Below are 16,106 nucleotides of genomic sequence, written 5' to 3' on the forward strand. Positions count from 1 at the left end.
GTCACTCGACTATGTAACTTGCTGGCAAAGCACAGCCATCCAGCCAGTCAACTAGTCAAGTGCAGTGAAGCCTAACGCTTTGGTTTAGGATTTTTATTTCCTACTTTTGCCATAATACTAAAAGGATTTTAGTTGGCTTTTGCTAGCAGTTTCGGTTGACTTAACGTAACTGTGCTTCGAGGAGAAAAAATAGCGAAAAATTATTATTTGCTTGCTTCTATGTATTCTCCGTTCTACATTACCTCCCTTTATCCGTCTATGCTCTCATCAAGTGGCGGACAAAAGTCAGCCGACAATATTTCACTTCATCCTAAAAGTAGTGCATCTCCCTTTGGGATGTCTCTTGCCACTTTGTTAAGCTAACAACCGATGCTTGAGTGCAGCTGAAAGTGTTGATTCGATGTTGGAGGCAAAAAGTTGCTTTGAAACCAAGCCAAGTTCTTAGTCAGATATATATAAGGGTGTTCCTTATAAAAGTTACATGAATGATTTTTTTTAGTATCACCCACTCAAACGGTAAAACTATGTTAACAGATGCCACATAAAAAGTATGCCAAGTACGTTGAATATTGTTGTAAAAATTAGTTAATAAGTACACGAAGTAAACTGAAAACACTAAAAAAAAATTTAGTATATAAAAAATAAATATTTATAAATAAAACATTTGTAATTAAATAAAATTTTATTTAAAAGAAATTTCGAAAAAAATGTCAATAAAAAAGAATTTTAAAATTATTTTAAACTAGCTTTAACCCGCGGCCCTGCTCGCGTAGGAGTAGTTTTGAGGGATTTAGGATATGTATATAAAAGCATTACAAACAATAATTTCATAGAAAATAGTTTTTTATTAATAACCATAATATTACAATAAACGGCATCCGTTGTTATGCCTCGTTGAATAAAATCAAAACAACCAATCAAAAAAATATCAAGCAAAATTATTTTTATTAATTTTCTATCTCATAGATTTCTATCTCATTGGGTCATAGTTGAACAGCTTATGCGGATTATGAAGTCTAGAGTGTGCTATAAATAGTGGGAAATAGGAAAAACTAAGATTTTTTAGATTAAATTTAAGCAAATATTCGATTATTAGTGACGAATGAGAGGGGTGGCTCGGTCTGGGGGCTGTGGGAAGAGAGTTCCATTATAAAAACATGCCTATAACCTTCATTGGGTGAAAATATAAATGTATAAAAATGTATACGACATTTGGTGTTGCCGTTTTGTAGTGATGCGCGGACAACGTACAGACATTCACCTTTATAGTATAGAAGAAGAAGATTAATTAAATTAATATAATAGACTTCAAATTTAAAAAATTTATAATTGAAAAAAAAGCTTTAAAAATTAAAAAAAAGATATTAAAGAAAAAAAATTGAATTAATAGACTAAGAGCCCGCGACGCCCAGACCTTCGTTAAATTATAAAAGTTGGAAATTTTTCTATATACGTCTCCTATACAGGTATAAGCAAACCCAGATTATTAAACCTGGGTCGCGGTGGCTTTGGTGAGTAAGGTGAGTAAAGGTGAGTAAAATTGAGTCTCAAATTTGTAATAGTATAAAGCTTAGTTTTTATACATTTCAACTTACAATCATATCAGAAACTGCCTCGTCCATTGGCGGACACTTAGGGCGGTAACAACCCCTCCCCAGACACCCTAACATTCTAATTATTTATAAATCTACTTTCGTCATAGTATAAAATCTAATTTTTATATATGTTATTCAGAGATCTATAAAAATAATGTTTTCACAATCCCCAGACAGTTTCGATGGTTCCCCTATCTTCCCAGACATAATGAAGTCCACTCCAGGCGTGAGCGCGATGAATATATATGTACGTTGGTGCGAGTGAAATAGCGCGATTGGTCTACGGCGATCTTTTTCTGCGCATCAGCTGTCTTATACTCTGTATAATACTCCGTATTGTATATTATGTAGTGTGAACTGTTATACGTACAGCAAGCGTTTAATAATTTATTTGCAAAATTTATTATAAAATAAGTGGTCTAGTTGTGATAAAGTGTTGTCATGGAAACGGAGGAACCGGAAAAAAACAAATTAAGTTGTTTTATTTGTAAGAAAAGTGAGGGGAAATTAATATTGCTTTCTGAAGAGACATTAAAGAAGTGCCGAACTGTTTTGAAAGTCAGAAAAAAACACAACCTTAAATATGCGAATGTTATTTTGCCTGATGAATATACAGATGGAGGTTATCTCCGGGAATGCCATAAAACATTCACAGACGTTAATAAACAGTACTACAATTCGGAGCCTGCAGATTTAAAAAAGAAAAAAAGAGTAAACAAAGAGTCGATTAGTGTAGACAATTTATCTCCAGATACACCGATAGTACCTGAGTTCACTACCGAACTCGCAACAAAATCTCCAACATCATCAGAACAAAATTTATATTCTGAATTGATAAAGCTCCAGCCTTCAACCTCCACAGAACAATCTCATTTACCGCCTCAACATACAGAACCTTCAACAATTTCACAATCGACTTTAGCTAGTGAATCAGAGGTCTTACAATCGACAAGTTATCAAAAAAATGGTGACATTAGTACACCAGATGTTACTGAAGTAAACAATGTAATTGAGGACGTAAATACTCAACCCGAAAATGTTGTCAGTAGTAATGACTCTCCGATTGTTTGTATATTTTGTAATAAACAGAAGAAGAAAGTGCGCTCAAAAATGCTTTCACTTCATGCAGCTGAAACAAACCAATTTAAAGGTAGTATTTTTTCTAACATTGAAGGTTTAGAAGAATATAACGAGTTTTCAACTACATTGAATAATTACTCTGCTCCAAAAATATATTATCATACTGATTGTCGAGTTCATTTTAACAATGATAAAGTTATAAAGTTCGGCGAAAATAAGTTAATAGAGGACAGCAGTGAACAGAAGAACATTTTCAATAGTATTCAGAAATATATATGCAGTGTATATAATGTTCGGAATGCAATTGATGTCAATTCTGCTCGAGTTCAGATGTTTATAGACTCATACAAAGTTTCCGACATTAATGAGGCTTTCAATCGAAAAAAATTGAGAAACTTTGATGCTAGCAGTTTACCACCTTGTGAAAATGAGCTACTACAGCATTTTTTACGAGCTAATTATATTTGTACGATTTGGAACAATGCTCACTTAAGAAAACCTACTTCACATAAACCTGAAAATAATGGCTGGGTACTGGAAAATGATCAATACCATTTTAAATGGTTTGAAGGAGATCAGCTACCTACTTATGTCAGTGATTCTCTACAAACTTTGTCAGGTATGTTATAATGTTCACTGTTTATGAAGAAATTATCAACCATTCATAATTATTCTAACTTGCTTTAATTATTACAGAAGCTGATGAAGACGATGACATTCATGAGGACAAATCCGCAGAATGGAGTAGCGGCGATGAAGATAATCGAGATACCGACGAGGACGATGAAGTTGATTAAATATTTTTTTTGATTTAATAATAATGTTTAACACATTATATTTTTACTTTGTATTGTAATGGCTATAATTATAAATATAATTGAAATCTTTTTCGATTGGTTCAATTACGATCTAAATTATTCTCTCTCCTTACAGTAAAACTAACATGCATACAAATTTATCTTCTTAACTTTAAACTTCTAGAATTTTACCATCAGCTGTCGATTTTTCGTATTTTTTTCTGCACAATACTAGAAAAAATTTTCGATTGATATTTACAACTTTCGTAGATCTCCACTTGACTCAATAAAAATCGCATTATTGTATTGTTGATTTAATAATTTGTTAATATGAAAATTTTTCTGCGTTCTCCTTTAAAAATTTCCTTTTTTTATCTGTTATAAATGTATATAATGAATTTTCTTGATAAATTTAGAGAACAGATCGCACTATTTCACTCGCGCCAACGTACATATATATTCATCGCGCTCACGCCTGGAGTGGACTTCATTATGTCTGGGAAGATAGGGGAACCGTCGAAACTGTCTGGGGATTGTGAAAACATTATTTTTATAGATCTCTGAATAACATATATAAAAATTAGATTTTATACTATGACGAAAGTAGATTTATAAATAATTAGAATGTTAGGGTGTCTGGGGAGGGGTTGTTACCGCCCTAAGTGTCCGCCAATGGACGAGGCAGTTTCTGATATGATTGTAAGTTGAAATGTATAAAAACTAAGCTTTATACTATTACAAATTTGAGACTCAATTTTACTCACCTTTACTACTTGTTACCTGCCAAAGCCACGCGACCCAGGTTTAATAATCTGGGTTTGCTTATACCTGTATAGGAGACGTATATAGAAAAATTTCCAACTTTTATAATTTAACGAAGGTCTGGGCGTCGCGGGCTCTCACTCTATAAGTAAAATATAACAATTGTAAAAAAGTTATAAAAATTTGGAAAAAAATTATAAACATTTTGAAAAAAAGTTATACAAATATTGAAAAATAATTTTGCTATTAATTCAATGTTGAAAATTTTTTCAAGTGAAATATTTTCGGTTCTTTTCGAAAATTTTATAATTTTTTTTATTTCTATCATAAAATATACTCAACTGCCCAATCATTTCGAGCGAACAGCGCTCGCGTGCGGTGGGGATAATCTAATTTTGATCAGATCGGAGATAGTTAAAGCGTGTCGCACAGGGAACTCAAAAAGTAAAACTAAGTATCAATTCTGAGTATTAGCTTAAAAAAATAATAATTTTAATTAATGTCTATCTATCAGGTCTAAACGCGTCTCTTATCAGGACCAAAATTTATCGCAATATCTTTCACTATAATAGTATTAAAGTAGGGGTTGAAATTTAGGAAAAAACATTTCTGTGGTGAAACTTTTCATCCTGCATTTAAGGTCCACCCTAATATACATCTATAAGTATATGCATGCAATATCTACCCAACAGCGAAAACCTTACGTAATAAGTTATAGTTTCAGAACGCGTGTACGCAATTCCTTAGTAGATCTTTGAATATTGAGAAGTTTATAAATTAAAAAAAGGAGCTATTGGAGTAAACGCAACGGAATTCAAGGAGATATTTACTTTAATGTGCTGTGTATGGTATTTTTTTCGAAATCGCATTGCTACATAACTTCAAATATAGCCCAAAATCGCTTTGCTTCTCACAAGAATTAAAACGCTAAATTTAGCACTAGCATTGGTACCATCTACTATCTAGCTAATTTATTACTCATCCAGCTAATTTGGAACTAATTAGAAACTATCGAAGAAGGGATACAGCGGGGTACAAATTACTTCTCCCACAACATCGCAATGTAAGATTCATGAGTTGCTTACATTGAAAAGTGAAGAAATGACTTTTATTCATAGTTCTAAATTCACTAAAGGCTTCTCAGTTCGACCCTAGTTGAATTTCTTACAGGGTATACACGAGCGCATAGTAAAACAAAAAAAAATTTAAGTACTGCACTCAAGCTAACTGAAGGGCTGGTATCATAATATTACCAAAGTGGTGCACGATAATAGCCGCTGTAAAGCTGTAGAAATTCTAAATTGAAAACAATTAACTTAACACTTGCCTGCCGACATACTTCTACTCTTCTTCATACTTCTGCTTAGCATTCTACTTCCCGGCAAGCCAATTTAACGTCATTAATTTATTAAAAATGAAAGTATAAAAAGTGCATAGTTAATGAAAATAATCATGTGGCGCTTCCAGGTGTTAGTCAGTAGGATGTGTCAGTGTCGCTTATGTAAAAAAAAATATTACAAGTGAAATCAAAACTGTTACCGTGAAGAAAAGAGTGGACGCAGGGAATCGAATTTGAAAATTCCATGCCGATAAAATTAGGCCAAAAAAGAAAAAAAATCCAGAAACCAGTGCATACTTTTCAGTAGGTTTTCGACAATAAATCAAAATTGGCAATCAAAAGAAATTTTAATTCGACGAAAATCATGCACTACCCCATACTACATTGATTTCTGACGTATTAAGCTTTAAGAATATTGCACCTTAAGCTCCACAGATTTGCAGGAATTTTGCAGCTTAAATGACAGCTGCTTTCCACAAGTTTCGCTGCGCATAATTTCGAAAACTTCGCTAATTAAATTTAACTTATAAGCGCTTCAGCATTCTGAACAGGTAAGTTGGCGGCGATAGAAATTATTTATTCTTAAAATTTTAAATAATTGAGAGAGCGGGTAAGTAGCTGGAGAGTGTTTTAATATTACAAGCATGGAATAGGTTATAAGGCGGAAAGGTAGAAATTATTTATTCTTAAAATTTTAAATAATTGAGAGAGCGGGTAAGTAGCTGGAGAGTGTTTTAATATTACAAGCATGGAATAGGTTATAAGGCGGAAAGGTCATTTAAAGTTGGGAGTAGCAGCAGTTGTATAATGAGCGCTGGTGTAGAGAACCACTGGAGAGCAATTTCATTTAAAGTGTGGATATATTAAATAGTGAACAATTAAATTTATATGTATTGCATTTTTTATTTTATTTAAAGTTATGGGAATCCCACTATGAAACTTTCAAAGATTACTGAGCATAGTCGCAGCTATTCATGAAAAAGTTTGTTTCCCAATCTGAGGGAAGGTGTTTTTCCAATATGACAAAACAAAAAGCATAAATTTGAAAAAAAAAAACAAAATTTGAAACAAAATTTTCGGCGAAAAGTATATTTTATGCGAAAAAATTTCCAAACAAATTTCAATTAATTATTATTATTAAATTAAAAAATAAAAAAAAAAGATATTTCACTTGAAAGATCAAAAACAAAAGAGTCAAACAAACTTTTGTTCCAAAACATTTTTGGCGAAAAGTAAATTTTATTCAAAAAAAAAAGAAAATAAAAAATCAGTTAATTATTATAATTATTCAATTAAAAAAAATGTAAAAACAAGAAATAAAGATATTTCACTTTAAAAAACTAACGCTTGATGCGTTTGGTGAGCTATATCTCACGACATCGTGACGGGTCATACTATCCTCCAAATTAAGCGTGATATTTCACCAAAAAAAAATCCTTTCACAGTTTTGTATTTGGTAAAGTCAGTTGTGTGTTACAGCATTCCACAATGGAGAAAAAAAATAGAGGAAGCTCGATACATTCTTCAGTACCTCCACAACCAAGCTCAAAAGTCGAAGCACGTGGTAAAGAAATGTGTTTGGTTTCTTGGCTCACAATTCAAACATCGACAATGTTGAAACAGGAACTATTTCCAGACGCCCTTTGGGCGTAATTACTATTTGATAGTGCTCGAAATCTGCTGAGGGTACGAAACACGAAAATTATGGGAAAAGTTTTTTCTTATTGCAGTAACCACCCGGCAAGTAATGGCAAACCTCTGAGTATTTACTCGTATTCGTGACATGAAAAAGTTCTTCAAACAAAAACTAAACAAAAAAAAGCAATTTACCATTGGGAGACGGCATGAAATTGCAGGTTCCTGTTTTTAAGAAAGCCTGGATGGATGGGTTCCACACGAATTGAGGCAATTGAATTAACGCCTGCGAATCTTTGCTGAAAGTTGACTCATTTTTGATGCGGACGGTATGATATGAAATCGTCGAGAGCGGGTCCAACAGGCCGGTCTCACGACAAACGTATGACCGGATTTATGCCTGGCCAAGGACTGACATTTCAGCAACATCCCCTAAACTGTTCTAACAGCAACGACAAAATCTCAAGCTCGGGTTAACAACCAAGAAGGTTTTGCTATAAATTTGATGGTTCTAAAATAATTATAACTCAATTCAGAATTCTATAGTCAACAATTGGGAGATTTCATCGAATTTATTTTATTTTATTATAAGATTATACCTCAAAAACCATGCAACTCGAAGTTTCTTATTTTGAACTAAATTAAAAAAATCAACACATTTTGATCAAAACTTCAAACTTTTCAGTCGGAATTTTTCTAAAATATCTGAGTATGCAGCTTTGAAGACCAATGTTTTGGGTTGTGGACATAGAAGAAAGACGAACTAATTTGCGTCCTTTAGAAGGAAAGGTGAATTTTTGTAACTACACGCAATTTTTGTAACTCTTCTTCTTTTTAATTGGCGCGATAACCGCTTACGCGATTTTGGCCGAATTTCACAAAGCGCGCCAGTCGTTTGTTTCTCGTGCTAACCGGCGTCAGTTGGACACACCAAGTGAAACCAAGTCCTTTTCCACCTGATCTGACCCAACGCAGAGGAGGTATTCCTCTTCCTCTACTACCACCAGCTGGTACCGCATCGAATACTTTCAGAGCTGAAGCGTTTGTATCCATTCCGACGACATGACCCAGACACCGTAGCCGCTGGTTTTTTATTCACTGCGCTATGTGTATGTCGTCGTAAAGCTTATACAGCTCATTGTTCCATCGCTTGCGATATTCGCCGTTGCCAACGTGCAAAGGTCCAAAAATCTTACGCAGAATCTTTCTCTCAAACACTCCAAGCGTCGCTTCATCGGATGTTGTCATCGTTCAAGCTTCTGCGTCATACGTTAAGACTGGCATGATTAGAGCCTTGTAGAGTGTTAGTTTTGTTCGTCGAGAGATGACTTTACTACTCATTTGCCTACTTAGTCCAAAGTAGCACTTGTTGACAAGAGAGATTCTACGTTGGATATCCAGGCTGACATTGTTATCGGTGTTAATGCTGTTTCCTAAATAAACGAAGTCTTTTAGAACCTCGAAATCATAACTGTCACAATTTTTGTAAGTGCAGCATTTAAATACCTCACAGGAAAAAGAGTGTGGCATGTCCGTAAAAAAGTAGTGAAATAAAAAATATAATATATATACATATATAAAATTGTATAAATGTAAGTATTTTTTGGATTGTCGTCCAGCACTTCATTATCGGTGATGTCATCAACAACATGTCTGCCGGTGTAATAATAGCGCTTATTCTGCCCACAATTCTCCAATATCCTCTGCGTTGCTTCAATTATCCACCACGCCTTGCATGACTTCAGAAGCCACACAATATTTTTTCGTTTGCATGGAGATTTAAAAAAAAAAAAAAAGAGAAATGTGCTCAATGCAATTTATGCAAAAAGTAACAATTAAAAGCGCGGACAATACCTCAAATTTGATGGGTCATATAAGGAGTATGGATAGGCAACTATATAGAGGCAACTTATTCATCTCTGTGTAAGAAAGATAATCTTCAACAACGTGCGATTCTTACAGTATGCAAAAAAAAAGAAGTTACGAAGACGTGCAAAAACCAATGAAAAATAATTGATTTTATCAAATGCCGCTGTAAACTTATCAAATTCAAATTTTCCAAATCCTACTAGAAGCCTATCGCGCTGCACGCCGGCAATGGCTCCTCCGCCACAAGCTCAGCAGTTACCTGTAAATTTGTCAATTGCAAGTTTCAATTGCTTTGATTTTTAATTTTTTTTTCTTTGCTGACTTGCACTTTTTTGTACTAAACAAAATGTTTTACATGGCTTTGAAGCATGAAAAATACTTTTATAAAAAATATTAAAAAAAATGTTAAATTGAAAAACTTTCAAAATATTAAAAAAAAAAAAAAAAAAAAATAACACGTACGCACTTTTTGAATTAGCATAACAAATAAGTAAATCAAAGCTAGTATAATTCCATGAAATTGGTGTTTTGTTTTCTTTCCAGAGTCTAGGAAAATAATGCGTATCGATGCACCGATGATGTAAGTTTCGAAGCATCGATGCGAAAAAAACATCGATGTATGGTTGCGACTGACACCCCTACCATTGGGACAAACTCCAGGGGAACGAATGTTGTTCTGATTTTTTTCTGCTTTTACATAATAAAAAAAAGTTATTTGCCGGTAAAATTTTATATTTACTTGCGACAGAAAACATTTGTGCACTCAGACTTTGTGTAGAAAAACCGAGCTGGTCACACCTGTACGACTATATCACTTAATATTTAATATTGTATTTCACCTTAAATGACAAAACTACCAACCTCTGAGCCCGTCGCTCACCTTTTTATTATGATTATTCCTTGCTTTATCTTTTAATAAAAGGCAAAGTGTAACAACAAACTGTTTCAACTTTTTCCATCCTTACTATAAATTTCTTCTCAGTTTGTACGCTCAAGTTTGTGGGGAAAAAATATAAAAAAAAACAATGCAAAATACTCGCCTACCGTGCAGTTCGCGAAAATTTTCGCGCGAAATCTTCGACGTTCAACGCTTTTGTAACTTAATTTTTCCATTTTGGTCTTCACAAATGTTTTGTTTACTTGACGCTTTTGTGAGAATTGAAAGATCATACAAATGCTCGTCAGCGACGAAAAGGGAGCAGAAAGGAAGGAAGTATGCACAGCACAAAGCACGCAAGCAAGTTGTGCCTTCACAGTTGGAAAATGGAATACCTGAATATCTGGGAATTGTTAGTGGTTGCGGTTACACCCGTATAGTAGTAATGATATAATATTTTAGAAGAAGGGAATGAGATGAGGTAGTGAGTGACAACAATGTAATGTGTACTGGAGGTGAAAAAATTGTTATGCATATGGAAATAAAATATTTATAGCACAACAAAAGCTAGCATTGCGAGTGTGAACTGCCTGAACTGAGTGATTGTTACAGTCGTCAATAGCCAGCCACGGAGAGCCAAGAGACGCTGTTGCTGTTGCTGGTGCTACATTCGAGTGAGTGCTGCGAGTTGAGGTGAAGAAGAGAGGAGCACGCACCTATGCATACTGGGAGAAGGGTCGGTGCATGGGTGATTTTTGAATAGTGCATATTGATATCGCTGTGTTTATTTGTATGCAAGTGTGTGTATGTATGCCATCTGCTCGGCATGTAGTTAAATGAATTGTGTGCGCACGGCAGTATGCTACTGGGGCAAACGTCATCTGCCGAGTCGATCTGAGTCATCATCATCATAATAAAACACAGGCAAGTAGTAAGTTATTTAGTTCGTCAACCGGTCAGTCACTTCACTAGCTGCCGGCAGAGGCATTGGCAATGGCAGTGAAACAGTAAAGGCACAGCCTAGCGCCTCCACTATTTAGCATACAACCGAATATTCGCTTTCGGTTGTCGAGCGAATTCGATCTCAATTAAAACTTCTGTTTGGACTATAAGAAATCTTAAATTTGTAAAAATGTTGTTTGCTTTTTTATTGTAATTTAAATTGATAGTTTTTTTAACTTTTAACTGATAAATACACTGTACGAGAAAAAATTGAAAACGGCAAGAACTTTCATGAAGACTTGGCACAAAATGTGCTAGTAAGGCTTAGCAAAATGCTATGCCTGAAATTTCCTATACAACTTTAAAAGCTCATTTTACGGCCAAAAAATATTGTTAAGCAATTTATTATTGCACAGATGTTTAAAACATAAAAAATTGGAACAAATAGCATTTTTGGGTAAGAAAATGAGAACAGCCACTCCTAACTTTAACAATAAACAGCCAAAGGGTGCCTATAAAATGTGTCCGATACTGGTATGTACACTTTTATACACTTTATTTTGGCAAATAAAAGTAAAAAAATTATTTTCGAACATTTTGTTTGCGTAATTAATTCATTCGTTTTTTAGCACAAGGATTTTTTTTCCAACAAATTTCATATTCAAACTTTTGAAATTTTTGAGCGGGTTACTTATTAATTCATTTACTTATTGCAGTAAAAATTAGTCCAAAAAACACAAATTACCTTACAAACTAATGCGGATGTTTCAACAAAAAATATAAAATAATCTTAATCAGTAAGCAGAAAATATAGCAAAACATTAGAAATCAATTACTTATAAGCATAATTAAGAGGTTTAATGAAAGGGTGTATAGAGAAAGCAAAGTCAATTCCGAAAGATTTGTAGATATCAGTGAAGTCTATCAAAGCTCTCAGGTTGGGATACACCCTTGCATACAGAGTTCTACCAAAGCCAATATGGAAAAAATCTAAATTACGCAGCGTTCTAGATGGGGTACTCCAAAATATAAAATCAAAGACTAAGCCAAAGACAAAATAGATCGCCGAGCCTGCAGAAATCTCAAATTGATAAGCAGACATCTAGATTAGTATGAGGGTACTGGGTCACGGAAACGAAGGGAATGTAGAGCAAAGCCAATAAAAGTTTTTTCGATACATTCAGCTCGAGTTATATGAGGGCAAAGAGCGCTGATATAAAACTATATTAATGCACTTTCTAAAGACAAAAATATAGATATTTGGAAGTCTTTTGGTAAGAAACAAAACAAAAGTCCTGCACTTTGATAAACCGCATAATTGATGCGTCTTCTATAAATATCTCAACTGCAATGTAACCTAATAGGTCGAAACCAACGCGGATACATTTTTTCTATAGCATTTCTTTTTAGGTACAGCAAAAGATCGCTCGAAATTGAACATACAATTTTGTTTTTAACTAATATAACTTTTTTTATAAATATAAAAAAAGTATTTTCAGTGATGGAAATCTTTATTTTAATATTTACGCACTTCATTACTTGCCTGCTTGTATATAGCAACTGTCTAATTCACAGGTGTCAAACATGATTGACGTACGAAACAATTTGAAAAATTACAAATCTTCCTTATAAAGTGTGTTTTTTAAGCTGAATGAGTGCTACCGATATCAATAACTATGGTTTGACAGCTGAGAATGGCGAACTGTGTTGACATTCTGTTCAGTATCCACTTGCCAAACCTAGCCATCATGAATCGCTTAAACCCAGAACAAAGCTTCAAATTGTGGAATTTTACTTTGAGAAAAATAAATTTGTTCGCGAAGTTCAAAGAGCATTGGCCGCAACATCGGTCCTTAATTCTTATATTGTATAATAGCCGAATATGACCCAAATCGTACCATAACAATGCTTTTTTGGAATATATCGTCCCAGCTTCTCTTAGTGAATACAGTTTTTTCAGAAGCACTTCTTTTAGAATAGTTAGAATAATTAAGTCCTGAGCATAAACTAAATCGAGGCATAAATACGTTTTTTTGTACATAATACCACGATCACTGCGATACCTAGTGGATACATTTACTTGCAAAACATTTATTTGTAGGTGCATACACCTGTGTTCAAAAATGGTTAAGATTATTGACAACTTGTTTTGCTGGTGATCTTGCGTTTTTCCCCCATATTAACCAATTACGAGCGTTGGTTATATGGAAAACCGGCAAAAACAGCACAAAGAAAAAAATATTGAGTGGGCTACAAAAGTGCATTCCCAAAATTTTTCAAAAAAATTCTGACTAAAGATTTTTAAGCAATTTTTTTGCATTTTAAAAGCTAAAATTGAATTTTTCCGTTACTTATGCTTAAACGACTTTAATATAACCACATACGAAGTAACATACTTTTACACAGACACATAGGTAGCAATGCAGAGTAATCGCAAACTCGCAAGACAGTACTTCGTTAATATTCCAATGTTATATATAAAAATATTCGGTTGTATTTGTATATAAAAATATTCGGTTTCGCATGAAATTCGAAAAAGTATCCGAGCGAATTTTTCGTTTCGCAGCGAATTATGGTCTGGATCGAACACTAGCTGCACCTACAACTAAATGTTAAAAGTGTGAAAAAACTAAACAAATATATGCATGAGGTAAAATATATGCACATACATACAGATAAACAAACATAAGCGTGCGCGCCAGAGATTGCTATCGTACCAGCAACAGGAGAAATCACTCAGTGAAGAGACACATCTGCTCTTCCCTCTCTCAAATCACCTCACAACTTACAGCTCTAAACATTCAACACATGTGGCAAGTGCCCTTCGGGCCCCGCTGTCTAATTAACGCGTCCAACTTTAAGTGTTCGTTTCTCGAATAAGCGACCATAAATGAAATCAACGAATTTCAAATGCAAAAGTCAAATGTTCATCATGCAAAGCAGCAAAGTGTAAACTGAAAACTGTTAATTGCATCGCGTACAACGCTCAACTCGTGTGGTCGCTTACAATTGCTTTTGCGTTCCCACCGGTGGCGTATACGTAATTTGCTGAATGAAGTGAGTGTGTGAGAGTGGCGGTAACCATAATGTGTGCGATAATAATTCACAATTGCACAGGCGCGAAATTATAGTTATTCGGAATGCATTGCATTGATTACATTAGTTGTGACCTCCCATTAAGCATTTGCGCAGAAAATTTGAGCAGCGTTTTTAAGCAAATTGGAATTAGAATATGTTGGAATCTAGCAAGAAACTTGAGCTCTCTCAAGGAGTACCTGTAGAGATTGACGCGCTTTGCGGAATATATAATATATTTCTTAACTAGCACGGCATGCGCTGAGTAATTAGAACCTCAATACGTTATTTGACACAAAATTTGTTACACGATTTTCGAACGAACTGATAAAAATGTTTCCCTGAAAATTTTGAAAAATAATTAATTTCTGAACAAAACATAATATAATATTTTGAACAAGAACTTAGATTTTGAACATAAAAAGAGTTTGTCTGTAAAGTCCGTTTACTGACGATAGTTTAACGTGACAACGTCATAAGAAAATACTGATGTAATGGTTGCAATTTTCAAAACAAAATTTGAATTTTATTTGTTTGATAGATATTTTGTATGGATATAGAGGAGGAATTAAATGGAATCGCAATGGAATAGGTCAAGATACATTTACACAAACGTGAAAAATAACGAAACATTTATCAAATTCATGAAAGATATGTTCAATTTCGATTGTGCATCAGACGTTAATAAGTCAACAACACTAAGAGGCAACATCATCGATTGCCTTTTTCAAGACACATTACACTCGAAACACCCCCTTTCATTTCTTACTTTTCCTATCATCGTCCTATTCTCAAAATTAAATTCTAAACAAAAGAAATAAGATTTGGAAAAAATAAATTTTGAACAAAAAATTTAATTCCGTACACAAAATTAATTTTGAACAAAAAAATAAGATTAAAAAAAATATTAGATTTTGAAAAAATATTAAATTGTGCACAAAAGAATTAATTGTTAAAAAAAAGAGGTTGTCTGTAAAGTCGGTTTACTGACGATAGTTTAACGTGACAACGTCATAAGAAAATATTGATGTAATGGTTGCAATTTTCAAAACAAAATTTTAATTTTATTTGTTTGATAGATATTTTGTATGGATATAGAGAAGGAGGTAAATGGAATCCCAATGGAATAGGTCAAGATACATTTACACAAACGTGAAAAATGACGAAACATTTATCAAATTCATGAAAGATATGTTCAATTTCGATTGTGCATCAGACGTTAATAAGTCAACAACACTAAGAAGCAACATCATCGATTTGCCTTTTCCAAGACACATTACACTCGAACCACCCCCTTCAATTTCCTACTTTTCCTATCATCGCCCTATTCTCAAAAGTAAATTCTAAACAAAAGAAATTAGATTTGGAAAAAATAAATTTTGAACAAAAAATTTATTTCTGTACACAAAATTAATTTTGAGCAAAAAAATAAGATTAAAAAACAATATTAGATTTTGAAAATTTATTAAATTGTGCACAAAAGAATTAATTGTTAAAAAAAATTAAATTTTGACAACAGAACTCAGTTTTGAACACATTTTGAGCACAACACTTAGTTAAAAAACAAAAAAATTAAATTTTGAACAGAAAAATAAGATTTGAAAAAAAAATTCAAATTTAAACAGAAAAATTAGATTTTGAAAAAAACAATAAAATTTTGAACATGACAATCAAATTTTAAGTGAATGGCGACATAGCCATAGCGCAGCGAATGGATACAAACGCTAAGTATTCGATGCGTACCAGCTGGTGGTAGCAGAGGAAGAGGAAGACCTCCTCTGCGTTGGAAAGATCAGGTAGAGAAGGACTTGGCTTCACTTGGTGTGTCCAATTGGCGCCGGTTAGCACGAGAAAGAAACGACTGGCGCGCTTTGTTAAACTCGGCCAAAATCTCGTAAGCAATTAAGAAAAGAATCAGATTTTAAACAAAAACTAAAATTTAGATTCTGAACAAAAAACTAAATTTTGAAGAGAGAAGTCAGGTTTTAACCAAAAATTAGATTTTGAAAAAAAAAAAACAGAATAAAAAATTAAATTTTGAACAGAAAAAAGAACAGAAATTAGATTTTGAAGAAAAAATTTAGTTTTGAGCACACAACTTAGATTTTAACAAAAAAAATAAATTTTGAACAGAA

General features: G+C 33.5%; 1 protein-coding gene across 1 annotated transcript; it reads left to right on the plus strand.

Annotated features, from left to right (window-relative positions):
* Positions 1–2,890: 2,890 nt before the first annotated feature.
* Positions 2,891–3,472, plus strand: LOC129253010 (uncharacterized). The gene is made up of 2 exons (XM_054891225.1): positions 2,891–3,294; positions 3,372–3,472. Exons 1-2 carry the CDS (start codon positions 3,006–3,008, stop codon positions 3,470–3,472), a joined length of 390 nt encoding a protein of 129 aa, XP_054747200.1. The 5' UTR covers positions 2,891–3,005.
* The last annotated feature ends 12,634 nt before the right edge of the window (positions 3,473–16,106 follow it).

The sequence above is a fragment of the Anastrepha obliqua genome, chromosome 1 (genome assembly GCF_027943255.1).
Source record: "Anastrepha obliqua isolate idAnaObli1 chromosome 1, idAnaObli1_1.0, whole genome shotgun sequence".
NCBI classification, from domain to species: domain Eukaryota; kingdom Metazoa; phylum Arthropoda; class Insecta; order Diptera; family Tephritidae; genus Anastrepha; species Anastrepha obliqua.